The 17444-nt window shown below is 38.7% G+C and overlaps 1 protein-coding gene across 1 annotated transcript; it reads left to right on the forward strand.

The window, feature by feature from the left end:
• Positions 1-1298: 1298 nt before the first annotated feature.
• LOC108411917 (chemokine-like receptor 1) lies at positions 1299-5917 on the forward strand. The gene is made up of 2 exons (XM_017683718.1): positions 1299-1380; positions 4791-5917. Exons 1-2 carry the CDS (start codon positions 1374-1376, stop codon positions 5741-5743), a joined length of 960 nt encoding a protein of 319 aa, XP_017539207.1. The 5' UTR covers positions 1299-1373; the 3' UTR covers positions 5744-5917.
• The last annotated feature ends 11527 nt before the right edge of the window (positions 5918-17444 follow it).

A 17444-nucleotide genomic window follows, 5' to 3' on the forward strand; every position in this document is an offset into this window, starting at 1 on the left:
TGACTTTCTAAATAAAATAAGGACTTTCTAAATAAATAAGGACTTTCTATAGAACACTGTGCTCAGTAGAACTGACTGAACACAACTAATTACTGGCACTGACTTCATAGGACACTGTACACTGTTCCAGTGTTCCACTCCACCTCTTGTTCTTGACTGTGCAGTCTATAATCTATATTCTTTCTGTGCAATAATTCTTAAGATGTGCAATATCATATGACTCTATAAGCTATCCAAAGAATATGCAATAACTAACTGCTACCTCACTTGTCTATTGTCTATTGTCTGTTTAGAATATATAGTTTTATAGTCCTTTTTCTTTATATTTACATTTTTAAATACTTTTTTTCCCCCTTAAATCTGCACTTTATATATTTTAGCCTTATGTTTAATTGTTTTGCATGTAGAAAATGCAGTTGGACTGCTGCTCAATTTTGTTGTACACTGTGCAATGACAATAAAGGCATCTTATCTATTTTTACCTGCTGCAGGTAAAACACGCTTTAACATGTTTCTGTTAAAGTTCTGTAAACCTCATTGCCTGTTTTTTCAATAAAATGTTACATGCATGTAAATGTGCATTTATTGTAGTTTAGCATGGCCATTGTTCATTTCCAGACATTGTTGCATTTATTTTATTATTTATTATTAAAAGGCAGCACTTTTAAGAAACTAAATGGTTGTAATTTTACAGATTTTACCATCATTCAGGAACTAAAAAGTCAACCAAGAACCAATTTCTATGTTGTGATAAAACTCTTTGAGTTAGCTACCTATAAGGGTAAGAAGAGACTGCATTTAACATTTATCATATCTTGCTGTGGTTGGCGAATTTGCTTAGCAAACAGGTGAGTGTATGTGCACTTGGTCTTTTTAGCAGTGCTGCAATGTAAGCCACATTAAGAAGGAGGTTATTTGATGGTAAGTTGAGTCAGCAATAATCATTTATTGTGCTAACTAATTTCTTTTTACAGTTGAATACATGTGCATGTTATCAGCTATTTTATAAAATGTTCTCTGGCTAGCTTTCTACTAATTACACTTTACTGCATAATGTATATACTGCATAATAAGTAATTTAATGTGATATTTTATTTTTTAAAAATTCATAGCATGCCACCACAATGAAATCTCTAGGTCTTATCTGGCCACCCTGTTCTGAAAGTTCTAGCTTTGCCCCTGCTACTGCTGAACTATTTCTGCTGTACTGGCCAGCAGACATGCTGCAACAGGTATAGGTGCGTCACATCTTGTACATGAATTCCGAGAACTAAACCTAGCATTCAGAGGAACAGAGTGTTGTGCAATTCCTCACATAGAAATAGTTTGTCCTAAGCAGCAAACGCACTGGACATCTCAGCAGCACTGGAACAATGAGAGGTAATTCCGTTTTTATCCTAATACAAACCAGAGAAAGGCTACGGAGACCATACAGCAATCAGACAGCAGTACTGCATGCTTTATCTGCTGTGCCTGTTTTGTGAGATGTGCTGTTTCTCAAACTCCTCAATTGAATTCAGATATTTTGTTCAGATTTTAGAATGTGTTTTAAATTCCGTCATGTGGTTGCGAGACAGCAGACTCTATCTTTGTCTTTGGAGCACTTCAGGCAGTAGCTTCTGCTCCCTTAGAACAGTCACATAATATGATCGTTCAGCCCGAGACTGAAGACTCAGAAATTAAATAATAATGTTTGTTCATATAAATAAAGCATTGCCAGTGGCAGCTGAAAGTGCTTTACAGACAGGTGATAACACTTAACATTAACAGAAGAGTATTCATTTAAAATGATATAAGACAATGACAGATCAAATAAAAAAATAAATACCAAGAGGCATTAAAAGTTAAAGAGATATGCTTTTTAATCTTCTTAAAAAGGAGCACTGAGCTTGATTAATAAAAAATTGAATTGAGTTCCACAGTTTAGAGGCAGAATAACTGAGTTTTCTGTATTTTTACAGAAGGTCTTTGCAGAAGGCTACTATCTGCAGATCTAAGATCACATGTTGAAACATAAACAGACAGAAACTTTGTGATCTAAGTTCTAAGTTCTAGGTTCTTTACCACCATTTGGAGCCTTATAAGCTAATAGAAGACCTTCAAATTCTATCCTGAATGATACAGACAGCCAATGCAGTTCTTTTAAACTGGAGTGATATGATCTCTCTTTTTTTATTATTGTTGCGCTGCTGCATTTTGTATGAGTTGTAAGGGATGTGCTTTTATCTCAGGAAATCCAGTAAGAAGAGCATTACAGTGATTCTGCTTGTAAATGATGCTTAAATATGTTTCTCTGTGTCTCTCTGAGATAGAAAAGGCAGAGCTCAGCAATATTTCTCACTATTTTAGTGACCGTGTTTACGTGTGAGATTAAGCCTCAGAGTCTACAATCACATCCAGGTTTTGTGTTTCATCTTTGGTATATGAAGCTAATGAGCTGAGATTCTCATAAAGCAGCTTTACCTGAATTTTCATACCAAGGATTAGTATTTCACTTTTTGTGATTTAATTGTAGAAAGATAAACTGTCAACAGTTTAATTAGCAGAAGGAATGAAAATATAATAGTACAATGTATGATGATTTGGATGAGCTTGCATTTCTAAAATGTATGCAGAAAGTTCACATTCATCTCACAACTTCTTAAACTGCTCCTTTTTGGCAAGGCATCTTATATAGAACATCTCAGTGTACAACCCCATTTCCAAAAAACTTGGGACGCTGTGCAGAATGTAAGTAAATTTAGAACGCAATGATATGTAAATCATGTAAGCCATATTTGCAAAAGACACTACTACAAAGACAATATATCACATATTTATTGTTTTTTGGAAAAATATATGTCTATTTTAAATTTGATGCCAACAACACGTTCCAAAAAAGTTGGGACGGGGTCGGTCATGTTTACCACTGTGTTTCATCACCTTCTCTCTGTAAGCATAACACCACCCAGTAAGCGTTTGGGAAATGAGGAGACCGTCTGCTTCTGAAAGTGAAATGTTTTCCCTTTCTTGTTTGCTACAGGATTTCAGCTGCTTAACAGTTGTGTCTCATCTGTCATATTTTTCATTTCATAACGTGCTAAATGTTATCAGGGGCTGACGGGTCTGGACTGCAGGCCTGCAAAACTGTTGCACCATTTGAGTCCTCCTCCTCTTTAATTCTGAAAGACTCTCAGCCTCTCTGAGATGCTTTTTATACCCAATCATGTCCTGACCTGTTGCCAATTAACCATAGGGTGTTTTTTGGAATGTGTTGTTGGCATCAAATTCAAAAGGAGAATATATTTTTCTAAAACAATACAATTCCTCAGTTTCAACGTTTGATTTGTTGTCTTTGTACTGTTTTCAACGAAATGTAGGGTTTTAATGATTTGCACATTGTTGCATTTTCTTTTTATTTGCATTTCGCACAGCATCCCAATTTTTTTTGGGAAATGGAGAAATGGACCCTTCTACCAATATTAATTAATAATATCCAATAATGGCAAAAACATTCTTTGCTGTCAATGTAAGTTAATGGAAAGAGATTTTGTGGTAAGGAATTTTGAAGTATGTCTGCTGGTCCAGTCATTATAAAATATTCACATAATATAAATGACAGATAGATAGATGTTTTTCAATGGACAGCGATGATACAGTAAGTTTACTTGCAATACCATTATTTTTCACAGCTCTATTTGAGCCTTGACTAATTTAAAAATTATATATATATATATATATATATATATATACACACAGATATATAGATATAGATCATTCTCAGCGCTGCAGTAACACATGGTGGTGGTGTGTCAGTATGCTGGATTAGACACAGCAGTACTGATGGAGTTTCTAAACACTGTGTCCACTCACTGTCCACTCTATTAGACACTCCTACCTTGTCAGTCCACCTCGTAGATGTAAAGTCAGAGACGACAGCTCATCTGCTGCTGCACAGTTTGGGTTGGTCATCCTCTAGTCCTTCAGCAGTGGTCACAGAATGCTGCCCACAGGGCACTGTTGGCTGGATATTTTTTGGTTGGTGGACTATTCTCAGTCCAGCAGCGACACTGAGGTGTTTAAAAACTCCAACAGCCTTGTTGTTTCTGATCCACTCAGACCAGCGCAACACACACTAACACACCATCACCACGTTAGTTTCACTGCAGTGCTGAGAATGACCACTGAAAAAATACCTGCTCTGTGAGGGCCAATAGGGGTCCTGACCACTGAAGAACAGGGTAACAGAGTATCAGAGAAACAGATGGACTACAGTCTGAAACTGTAGAACTACAAAGTGCACTTATATAGTAAGCGGAACTGATCAAATGGACAATGAGCGTAGAAACAGGGACAATGTTATGCCTGATTGGTGTATATATACATACTGCTGTCAGTATGAATACAAAAAACTACAGTCATACTGCCCTAGTAGTACCATAGGTCATTTCTGTAAACAAACATTATACTTTTTCCCTTTGATCCTTTTCTCTTTATTTTTTTAATAAATCATATACATCCCATTTGCTTAGAAGATAGATTGTTTCATTTCATTATAAAATACATAACTAAAAATATAAAAGTCCACTAGATTGTTCAGGTTTTCCCCTTATTGGCAAGATTATCATAGCAATTATATCTGACTGTATAATATAATAAATATATATCAGAACATCTTTGGCTAAGACTAAATTATTTTAGGCTTGTGGAAGGTCTCAAGTCTTTCTGAGCCATGGGGCCAAAATTTCTTTACTGACCTGAAATGAATGCTAGAAAAGTCAGCACTAAAACTGTCTGTGTTTGCCTTACAGAAACAAACTCGACTATGAGTTCATCATGCACAGATGTGAAGTGTGTCTTCTATTCTGTGGCAAATATGATCATCTTCATCCTGGGGATTGCTGGAAATGGTTTGGTGATCTGGATTGCAGGTTTTAAGATGAAGAAGTCCGTCATCGCCACCTGGTACCTGAGCCTGGCCATATCTGACTTTATAATGTGCTCTACCTTGCCCTTTGGTGTGGTCCAGAAGGTTACAGATGAGTGGATCTTTGGGCGCTTCATGTGCAAATCCCGGTATTTCATCAAGCTTCTCAACATGTACAGCAGCATCTTCCTCCTCGTCATCATCAGTGTGGACCGCTGTGTGCTTGTTATGTTTCCTGTGTGGGCTCGGAACAAGCGCACCATCAGAAAGGCGGCTGTGATAGTCGCGCTAACCTGGATCGTCTCAGCAGCGCTTAGCTCACCTGCGGCCATTTTCCGAGACATTCAGCACAAAAAGAAAATAAGATGTGAAAGAACGGACATCAATGAGCAAAGCCATATTGCCATAGTGTCATGCAGATTCATTTTTGGATTCGCGATCCCGTTCCTGATCATTGTCGTCTGTTCTGTCATCATCACGCGAAAGCTGAAGTTCAACCGGATGACGACGTCCACAAAGCCATTCAAGATCATGGTGCTGCTGATAGCTGCTTTCCTCATCTGCTGGTTGCCTTTTCATCTTTATTCCTTTTTGAAAATACATTATAGTGACGCTAATTTTGTCAAAATCCTAAGAGTATTTGGCCTCACTTTTGCCAACGCCAACAGCTGTTTGAACCCGCTTCTTTATGCGTTCATGGGGAGAGACTTCAAGAAGCAGTGTTATACGGTTTTGTCCAACATTGAGAATGCAATTGAGGAGGAGGTGGAGGGCAATGACAGAGTCCAAGGGACAGCTGGCGACACTACCGAGGAAAGTTTAAGTTTAAGTGTTTGAAACAAACAGTTGAAAGGAAAACAACTTCTTACACTTGTAAAAGTGCCTCAAACTGTAGGTACAAAGTGACTACATTTCATGACGAGGACTATGCGTGAAGCTAAAACTGTAAAGGCTTGTAATGGCTTACTGTTGGTGACAGACACATGAAATCAGTAAGGCTTGATTTCTAAAGGGAAAAAAATGGACAACACTTAATATCAAGGGTTGCAAATTAATTGAGACTTCCATATAGAGATTGCTATAAGTAATATCATACTCCTTATTTACATATTAGTTCATTGTTTGTTAGCATTAATTAATGCTCAGAGCCCGTCGGCAGCTCTGCACATCTTCTCCGATGATAGTTTGTTGAGTGATCCAAGAGTGGGTTTTCATGGTTTTGCTTTAAAAGGATCATTTTGGCACCTTAGATTTTAGGAATAAGATAATAGTATAACAGATACTGTCAATATGTACATATACCATTGGTGCTTATATGGGTGATATCCATACATGTTTCTGAATAAGTAGGTTGCCAGTATGCCCAGTAATGAAGATGCTATTGCTCATGGTATCTCTCTAATGCCATATTTGGCTGTCTGATATGTCTTAGGCACATTCAGATTTGGGTCACCAAGGTTTCTCCTGTAATTAACAGTGAAGTGCATATAGGCTGATCTTAATTATGAAGAGTATTGTTAATATATTAATATCAAAGATAATTGATTTTACTGAGGGGTCTCCTAAAGTAGCAATCAAGGCGCATAGAGTATGATGTAAGGAGCCATTAATGGGGAAAATGTAAAGACAGCTCTGAGTATAGTGAGACTTGTGGATTTGAAGGAAAGTAAGGCTCCACAGTGGAGGAAAAATGTATCACAATAGATCAATTAATAGATAACTAACAGGATAAACATATACACACTAGTTAATTCTTGTGTTTCTTATTGCTGAGTCAACACATGCATCAGTTCATCAGCAGTGCAATTAGAAACAGTCGATACACAGTTAATTGATATTTATCAATTTATCTTTAAATGTAGAATCTTAAATTAATTGCATGCTCAACGTTTTGAGCCTCCAACAACAATGAAAGAACTTCACCTTCTTCATCACATTATCTGAATATATCTAAATGTCTTCATGTATGAAGTACATATGTGTGTGTGTGTTTGTGTGTGTGTGTATATGTGTTTGTGTGTATCACTACTGTACTTGATTGATATGGAAAATTATTTTTTTATTATTCAGATTCTTAATGCACTACACTGTATTTATTACTTATTTCTTACTGCATTGTGAAAACCCAATTCCAAAACAGTTTGCCAAATGTAAATAAAAATATCAGTGATTTATAATCTTCTTTGTCATGTACTTAGCCACAATATTTACTGCTTTATCATTGTTTTGTTTTAAATATACAATACGCGCGTGCCCATGAACTTTCTCTCCTCAAACAGCACTTCATTAAAAAACAAGATTCCTTCTGAGATGGATATTACCTCATGGGCTTGGGAATACTCGCCATGATCAATAAACACTGTGGAAGTCATGTGTTAACAATGTGCAGAAATGCTGCCCATTTGCTCCATCTGCAATGGAGTGATGCACAGTGAAAATGTGTGTTGTGGTGTGATGAGCTTTTCAGATTGTTACCATCAGTGGTCTGGTGTTATATGTTTATTAGTGCCCATGGCATGGGTAATGTGCACAACTGTGGAACATCATTAATGCTGAAAGATTTTCTCAGTTTTCCTTCTAGCCAGAAGTCTTTCCATCACATAATCACACCAGACATTTTCTCCTCTTGGGCTCCTACTTATGGATGGCTGTAGCATCTCTGGGATTCAAGCTCACAACATGCACAGTTGTTTAGTTGAAGTTGCTCAGATTGTCCTTAGATGTTTAACTGCTTAAAATCCCAGACTTTTTACATATTAAGGCTTATTATTCCTCCTTGATCTTAGTGAAGTATTTGACACAATAGACCATGTGATCTTACTAGATAGACTCGAAAACATTGTAGGGATAACAGGAATAGCTCTTTCCTGGTTCAGGTCTTACCTCACTGATCGCTATCAGTTAATGTAGTGCTGCTCACTATTAGTACCTAGCTTTCTCATACAAAGCCCCCCCCCCCCCCCCCCCCCCCCCCCCCCCAGCTTTGAAACAATCTTCCTGTTAGTGTTCGGGACTCAGACACAGCTCAGTTTTTAAGTCTAGACTAAAAACTTACTTGTATAGTCAAGCCTTTGGTAATTAGTCTTCCCTGTGAGATCTAGACCTGCCAGAGTCTCTGCTGTCTGTTAATACTGTAATCTACGATCAGTCACTCATTACAGAACTGACTCTGTCTTTTTTTCCTTGATGAGTTGAATAGCTTCACATCCTTTGTGTCTGATGCTTCTGCCTCTTCTGCATTGATCGGGCGCCCATTGCTTGCCAGCTTTCTGGACCGGCTTGACCACCATTGAGCTTCTTGCTGTACAACACTGTGCAGTCCTCACCTCAGATGCTGCTGCCACTGCATAATCATAAACTAATCAAATTAACCACTGCCCCACCTGTTTTTCCCACTTTGTTCTATGCTACTTTATACTAACAATGTGTGCTATCCGGTGTCGACCAAAGGAGGGTGGGTTCCCCTTCAGAGTCTTGGTTCCTCTCAAGGTTTCTTCCTCTTGCCTTTAGGGAGATTTTCCTTGCCACCATCGCCACTGGCTTGCTCATGGGGGCTTGGACCCAGACTTTCTCTTTTCTTTTTCTTTCTGTAATACTGATTGTTCTGTAAAGATGCTTTGTGACAACACCTGTTGTAAAAAGCGCTATAAACAAACTTTGCTTGCTTGCTTCGATGCAAACTGGCTACTCTTAGATTACTTTCAGCCTGGTAGTATTACTTGGTAGTATATTTTGTATTATAACTTATCTTAACTTTGTAAAATTAAAAAAGCTACGTCAATAAGCTTATCCCAGCAGTCATTGGGCAGAAGCAGGATACACCTTGGACAGGTCACCAGTCCATCGCAGGGCAGACAGACAGACATACACAATCACATGCAATTTAGCACGTCCAATTGGCCTGACTGCATGTCTTTGGACTGTGGGAGGAAACCAGAGAACCCAGAGGAAACCCACGCAGACACGGGGAGAACATGCAAACTCCACTCAGAGAGGATCCTGGTCGCCCAGCTGGGGAATCGAACCCAGGCAAATATGATTTTATTGTGTACATTTGAATGGGCATGGGCTAGTAGGTGGTTGACAGAACAGGCATTAAGTAGTCATTCATTCTTGGAAGGGGAGTGTGTTCTGTTTGAAATGAAACCAATGACATCATTGAACCATTTGTCTATTTATACCAGGCATTTTTTTTTATTCATGAATAGTTGTTACTGTAAAAAGCATGACTGTCCAGAACTCTGGCATGATGAAATACTTTCCACTGTTTTAGTTTTTCTCATTTGGTTTCACACTATGACTAAATGGAAATTTTAACTAGTCTGTGATCTGTTCCCTGTGCTCATACTCTACAGTCCTATCCCTTTCCTTCACTACTGATTCAGTGGTGCACTGTTTTCGCAGGAAACTGACAAATAATGCCCATACAGAGCTCTCGGCACACCTGCATGGTTTATGCTGTGGTAACTGCAGACTCCAATCAAAACACAATGTGACTGATCATCACAAGCACACCTCACCAGCATAAACTCGCTTCACCAAATTTTCCACTCAGCTCTCCTTTTTGCCTGAAGCATATGACATTACAAATCGACTCACATATAATGGAAAACATAATTGTATGTACAGATTGTGTGTACATAATTGTGTGTACAGTTGTGTGCAAAAGGTTGAGCACCCTTGTCAAATTCCATCTTTCCATATGAAAATAAGTAAACTCACTGATCGCTATCAGTTTGTCAATGTAAACGGTGAATCATCTGTCCTTGCAAAAGTAAAGTATGGTGTTCCACAAGGCTCTGTTTTAGGACGCACATTATTCACAATATATATGCTACAACTGGGCACCATTATCAGTAAATACGGTATAAATTACCACTGCTATGCCGATGAAACTCAGTTATATATATAAAGCGAACCGGATGATAAAATTAAACTCGCTTCACCAAATTTTCCACCCAGCTCTCTTTATTGCCTGAAGCATATGACATTACAAATCAACTCACATATAATGTAAAACATAATTGTATGTACAGATTGTGTGTACATAACTGTCTACATCTTTCGATATGAAAAGAAGTTAACACAATTTTTCACATTTTAATAAACAAGTACTGATTATTTGCTGAATTTAACATTGAGCAAAAAAACATGGCCTACATGCCCTGTTCAAAGGTCCTAGCGCATTTTATATTTTACATTAAAGTGTGTTCCCTGTAAAGGAAGTGTTAATGTATTTTACTTACAAAATCAACCAATTACTGGTGGTTTATATTTTGCATATGATTATATATAGACGAAGGTAAGAATGTAAATAAGTTTTGCACATTTTTGAAGGTTGAGGATTATCCACAAGGGGGAGATATGAGGTATTTTCTCCTCATTACTCAAAGAGAAAGCTCTCGGTAGCAGGATCTCTAAAATGCATGTGTCCATTGTTACCAAATGTGTGTTAAGGAAACGATCAAAAACATTAAATATCCACCAGATATGACCTGCTGCAACTAACAGGCTAATAGAATCCTGCAATAATATTGAGTCAGTCATTTTTGTATTATAAATTCAGATTTAACTGAATTAACATATTTCATCAACACATTTGGTATATATTATCTAATAATGTTAAATGAGTGTAAATCTAAAGTGTAGATTCCTTCTTTGTCTGAGAGAGATGTTTTTATTGTAGCGCTATGCTGAATTTCACTATAAAAGTAACGATAATCATTAATGATTCATCTACATAGTAATGTACATTATTTGTAAATATTTACTTGCACGGTCAAAGCTTCATAGAGAGCAATCAAAATTAATCGCAGGTCAAGATTTGTTAATCAGTATTCAACAATAAGTGCTGCTACAGAGCTGGATTTAAAATAAAACCTAAATTAGCACTAAAGCTTAATTTAATCTTGTGGGTGTATCTCACCCTCAGTGTACTATTCCAGCTGCTTCAGTTACCTGGAAAACAGAAATGCCCAAACATTCACCATAAATGTTGAGCTGATGTTCACATGAGCACAGTCCAGGTTCTCAAATCCTTCACTCTAATCTTCAAAAATCATCACCTTTTCAAACTCACTCATCCATGTCTTTATGGACCTTGCTTTGTGCACTGGTATGCAGTCATGTTGGAATAGCAAGTTCGGGCCATTGCCGAACTGTTCCCAGAAAGTTTGGAGCATGAAATTGTTCAAAATCTTTTGATCTGCTGAAGCATTAAGAGTTCCTTTCACTGGAACTAAAGGGCCGAGCCCAACTCCTGAAAAACAAGCACACGCCATAATCCCCCTCCACCAAACTTACACTTGGCACATGAGAGAAATTAAGCTTCTATCTTCTGACCTGAGGGTGGTCAACTCCCTCCATTGTTTGTCCTATCTGCTGATCTGAGATGGTCAACTCCCTGCATTGTTGGTATGGCCCTTTGATTGATGATCATAAGGTCACACAATAACCTTCCAGGGTGGCAACCATCAAGGAGTGTTGATGTTCGCCATCCTTGCAGGGAGTCGGCACCTCTGTCCTTTTGATAAGGTAATCATCATCCCCCTGCTTAACCCCCTCTTCATCACCCTCATCCCCCTCGCTTAGCCCTGCTTAACCCCCTCTTCTTCATCACTCTCATCCCCCTCGCTTACCCCCCCTACAACTCATTTTCCTCACCTTTATCCTCCTCCCACAATTTCCAGTGTATATAAGGTCCTCCTAAAATATTCCTAATCAGACTGGCTGTGATAGACTGGCTGTGATCGACTGAGCTGTACCCACATTTCCTGTGTGTCAATAATGTCAATTCTACCCTGAAGGCCTCCTGACTTCTGAATCTTGAAAGCTGAATTTCTAACACACGGTACAGTCAGACAAATACCGTTCTCCTGGCAACCACCAAACCTGGACTTGTCCATTGGTTGCCAGACAGAGAAGTGTGATTCGTCACTCCAGAGAACATGTCTCCACTGCTCTAGAGTCCAGTCGCCGCACTTTACACCACTGCATTCAACGCTTTGTATAGTCCTTGGTGATGTAAGGCTTGGATGCAGCTGGTCAGCCAACGAAATTCATTCCATGAAGCTCTCTACGCTGTTCTTGAGCTGATCTGAAGGCCACATTAAGTTTATAGGTCTGTAGCGATTGACTCTGCAGATAGTTGGTGACCTCTGTGTACTATGCATCTCAGCATCCGCTGATCCCACCCTGTCATTTTACGTGGCTGACTACTTTGTGGCTGAGTTGCTGTCGTTCCCAATTGCTTCCACTTTGTTATAATATCTCTGACAGTTGACTATGGAATATTTAGTAGTGAGGAAATTTCACAACTGGACTTATTGCATAGGTGGCATCCTATCACAGTACCACGCTGGAATTCACTGAGCTCCTGAGAGCAACCCATTCTTTCACTAATGTCTGTAGAAGCAGTCTGCAGGCCTAGGGGCTTGGTTTATACACCTGTGGCCATGGAAGTGATTGGACCACCTGAATTCAATGATTTGGATGGGTGAGTGAATAGTTTTGGCAGTATAGTGTAAGTTAGGTTGATGGCTTCAGGGACATTACAAACAAAACAAGCCCTGAACATCTCCCAAGATGGTGGCATGACCTCTTATATATCAGTGTGCCCCATCTGGCCAATCATGTAGCTGCATGTAAAGGAACAAAACAAGGAAAACACATAGAATGCCTTACACAAGACATACAACAAGTGTATTCCAACCAGGGGTCATAACACTTGGTAGTACACTCTTGATAAAAAAAAAAGCCTTGACTCCTAATGGTTTATGCTGTTTTGGCTGGTCAGAATCCAGATTGAAACCCTGTAGAGACGTTTTGGTATCAAATTGAACACTCTGGAAGAGGAAGCCCCCCAAAAGCCTCAGAAATAAACTGATTTTGAACATATTCATACTGGAGGGGTACATGTAAAATTAGAATGCAATGATATGAAAATAATGCAAAGCATAGGAAGACAGTACAAAGACAACATATCAAATGTTTTTTGAAAAATAAATGCCCATTTTGAATTTGATGCCTACAACACTTTCCAAAAATGTTGGGCCGGGGCCATGTTTACCACTTTGTTTCATCACCTCTACTTTTAACAACACCCTGTAAGCATTTCGAAACTGAGGAGACCAATTGCTGCTGTTTTAGAAGTGAAATTTTGTCCCATTCTTGCTTAACACAGAATTTCTGCTGCTCAACAGTTTGGGGGCTCGTTTTTTGTATTTTTTGTTTCAGGCCAGTTTAGTGCGAACTCTTTTAATATGGAGCAATGCTGTTGTAATACATGCATCATGTGGTTTTACATTGTCTTGCTGAAATACGCAGGGTCTTCCCTGAAAAAGATGTCATCTGGATGGCAGCAGTTTTTTTTTTTGTTTGTTTTTTGTTTGTTTCTGGGCCCATGCAATGATTCCCATTACAGAATCATGTCTGTTTTTAATGCAGTGCCTCCTGAGGGCCCAAAGATCACAGCCAGCAAAATGCAGCAAAAGAGATATTTCTCCAGGTTTTCTGAATCCTATAATGTTATTATATAGAATAGACAATGAAAAGCAAAAGTTCTTTGCTATTTTAACCACTGCCATGTGTTTTTAGCATTACACAACTTTACCAGCCTGTTGTTGCCCCACTTCCAACTTTTTTGGAACGTGGCATTGGCATCAAATAAAAATGGGCATATATTTAAAAAAAAAAAACCAATGAAATCTCTCCATTTCAACATTTATTATCTTGTCTTTGTACTGAATTCAATTAAATACAGCCTTTAAATGACACTGTAATAAACCATTCTACACCACTCAGAATGACCCTAAACTAACAGGCTGTATTATCCTGAGGATTTATATAGTCAGACAGAACATCCTCATTCATTACAAAGGTTCAACAAAATGAGCAGATGAATGATTCATCATCAAGAGTGAACTCAGATCTCTCTCCTTCACTGATCTTCGCAGTGCTTCAACGATCTCCACAGTGATCACTCATTAGACTGTGATTAGATAACGTGGTGAATGTCTCATCTGTGTCTTAATGCTCTAATATTTTCAGTACAGTTGTGAGGAAAGTGGTCATGGTCTTAAAACTATGAAATTTGGTCAGTAGAGGGAGCTGTGCACTCACTGTTCCACCTCAAACTCCTCCAGTGAGCACAGCCATTGGCTTAAGAGTGAATGCTGTTGTCCAAGACCTCTGGAATAATATTGTGTGGACTGATCAGTCAAAGGAGGAACTTTTTGGGAGACATATGTCCTTTTATATCTAACATAAAGCTAGCACTGCATTGCACCATAGGAACATCATACCAGCAGTAAAATATGGTGCTGGTAGTGTGAGGATCTGGGGCTACTGTGCTTCTGCCGAACCTGGATGAACTGTTATAACTCATGAACCCATGAATTCTGCTGTCTGTCAGAAAATCCTGAAGGAGAATGTCTGCTCGTCAATTTGGGACCTAAAGCTCAAGCGCAGTTGGGTTACGCAGCAATGATCGAAAGCACAGAAGCAAGTCCATCTCTGAATGGCTGAAAAGAAACAAACTTAAGGTTTTGGATGGGCTGAGTCAAAGTCCTGACCTAAATCCCATTGAGACACTGTGGCAAGACCTTAAACAGGCATTTCAGACTTGAAAACCGTCTGATGTAGCTGAATTTGAACAACTCTACAAAGAAGTGTGGGTGAAAATTCCCCCACATAAGACTCATCGCAAGTTATCAAAGATGTTTGATCGCAATTGTTACTGCCAAGGGTTTTTAGGGGCAATTACTTTTTCACATGGGTGATATAGGTTTTGAGTAAATCTTTACTTTCATTAAATGTAATTTTTCATTTAAAAGCTTCATTTTGTGTTTACTTGTTTTGTTTGCATCTTATATTTAAATTAGTTGGGCAATCTGAAACATTTACATGTGGCAAATTAGCAGGGGCAAACACTTTTTCATGGCAGTGGCTGTGATTGTGTGTGTTTAACAACAAGCTAAAATTGCTGTTAAAGTTTGTTGAAACTTCTGTTGAAGTTTAAAGTGTTTAAAGTGACAACTTTTTGTTTCAGCCACAGAGTCAGTAATATTTCACTCTGAGAGTAGACCCTAGGCCACTGCTATCTTGAGTTGTTCTTTAGTAGTCTAGCAGTGAAACTTTACTTGCGTCACATGGTATCAGCTGGTGTCAGATGTTGGTATCAGCATGTTTTTATGATCGAGTCGAGTAAATAAGTACAGTATCACGCCAATACCTGACACCAGTATCAGTATCAATGCATCGCTACTACTTATAGCGCAAGTGCTTTACATTGAACAGTGTTAATGACAAAACAGCTGGCAGAGCTTTGGGATTTAATGACTGTATTAGGCTCTTAGTTCAAACAATAATAAAAGTTTATGAAAAAAAATGGCACATCCATTATGAATATTAATCATTGCATCATGTGTCACTTTAAATGGGCATGTCTAATGGTATTCAGTTCAGTGAAAGGATTACAGGGACAATGAAAAAATAGAAGTGTTTCTACTCTTGGGCTTCGGTTCCATGAAAAGAAAATCAATTCTTTAAACTTTGTTAAAAATGTCCAGAGAGTTTGACCTAAAGGAAGTCCAGTCTGAAACTGAGCATAACACAGTGCAGTGATGGGTTTCAGAATGGTTTAATAAGGCGAGTTTAGGAATAGACAAATACATCATATTTAATTTGAGACACTGCAGGATAATTGTCTGAAGCTGCTTCAATGACACTTTCCCAATGGTTATGGTACCAAAAGTGAAAACAGAAAAATGGAATCAAAAAGAAAAATGATTCCTAAATGAAAAGTTAATAAAGAAGGATGTTTGTGTAATATAAGAACTGTTTGACTGATAGTTTCACTCAGGATCATTTCAGAGTAATTCATCACTTGCTTCTTCATCTCTGCCCTAGAAAAAGGCCATTAGTGCACAAAATGCATCGATAAGATTATTATTTTTATAAGATTATTATTAAATGCAATGCTGATGATGTAGAATACAAAAATACCTCAAAATACACAAAATTACATTTTAATATTCATAAAGTATTTTGTGTATTTATACAGTCAAATGCAGTAAAAAGATCGACCCCTTGGGTACAAATATTTGGTGGGCATTCACAGAAACACTGGCTTAATGTAAAAAAAATAACAATGTAAATGCCTGAAAGCTTGACCAAGGCAATGGAGGATAGTAGAACGGTGGCCATTTGTGATCGGAGGAGAAAATGAAACAGACTTTTAGAGGTCATCAGGATTGTGATTGACCATAAAATTGAAAACAGTTCATTTTTTGTTGTTCAGCTTGTAAGGGGCAGTCGTGGGCTGGAGGTTAGGGAACTGGCCCTGTGACCGGAGGGTTGCTAGTTCGATCCCCAGTGCTGACAGTCCATGACTGAGGTGTCCTTGAGCAAGACACCTAACCCCCAACTGCTCCCCAGGCGCTGCGGATTGGGCTGCCCACCGTTCCGGGCAAGTGTGCTCATTGACCCCTAGTGTGTGTGTATTCACTAGTGTTTATGTGGTGTTTCACATTATGGATGGGTTAAATGCGGAGGTGGAATTTCCCCATTTGTGGGATTAAAAAAGTATCACTTAATGTTTGCACCACGAGTCAAAACATCTGTTTAGATGGTTTTATCATTGCTTGCAGTCTCCCTCTAGTGGCTCAGGCCCCTGGACACATGCAAATAAAGTGTCTGGACATTGTTCATTTTCCACACAAGAACTCCAACACCAATGATAATGAGGAGAACAGTCACCAATGCACCAATGATGATACCAATAATGACTCCATCTGAAACTAAATTGGTTAAAGATCATGATTATTATCATAATTAGGCTCATCAATGACTTTCAAAACTGAATATATATCTTATTTCTCTTACCTTTCGGATTAATCACAGGTAGCACAGGTATTGCAGGTATCTCCTTCTCCAGGCTGCTGTGCTGAATGATGCAGGTGTAATTATTCTTTGTCAGCTCCTCAGGTGAGACAGTCAGAATGCTCCTCTTCTGGAAGGTTCCATCCTGGTTGGGTAGCGTCTCTCTGAGCTCCACGCCTTCATTCAGAGCCTCTCCATTCTTCTGCCAGGAGATGTTTACTGCTTTGGGGAAGAAACCAGTAGCAAGACACACCACTGGAGAAGAAGAGTCCTTCTGGAACTGTCTGGGGTTCTGGAGTCCAATCAATCTTTATACTTATGTATCATCCTCAAAATCTTCAAAAAACAAGTAGGTTACCGAAGATAATTCCAGTTTAAATGATTACCAACCCATCATGCTGACATCTGTGGTGATGGATTGTCTGGAAAATCTGTCTGTGGTGTCACAACAATAATCTGGCTCTGAAACACACCAAAACCAAAGAGCTCATTGCAGATCATGGTGTGGCTTATCAACCTGACTGTCCAGGATCTCAGACTCCTACAAAGAACTGTCAGAACGTCTTTCACAATCACAGGCAGTGACCTCCCACAACTTCAGGACATTTATGCATCCCCATGCCGGATAATGTCTATCATCTTGGATGCCTCCCACATG

This window comes from Pygocentrus nattereri, chromosome 20 (genome assembly GCF_015220715.1).
Source record: "Pygocentrus nattereri isolate fPygNat1 chromosome 20, fPygNat1.pri, whole genome shotgun sequence".
Classification (NCBI taxonomy): Eukaryota; Metazoa; Chordata; class Actinopteri; order Characiformes; family Serrasalmidae; genus Pygocentrus; species Pygocentrus nattereri.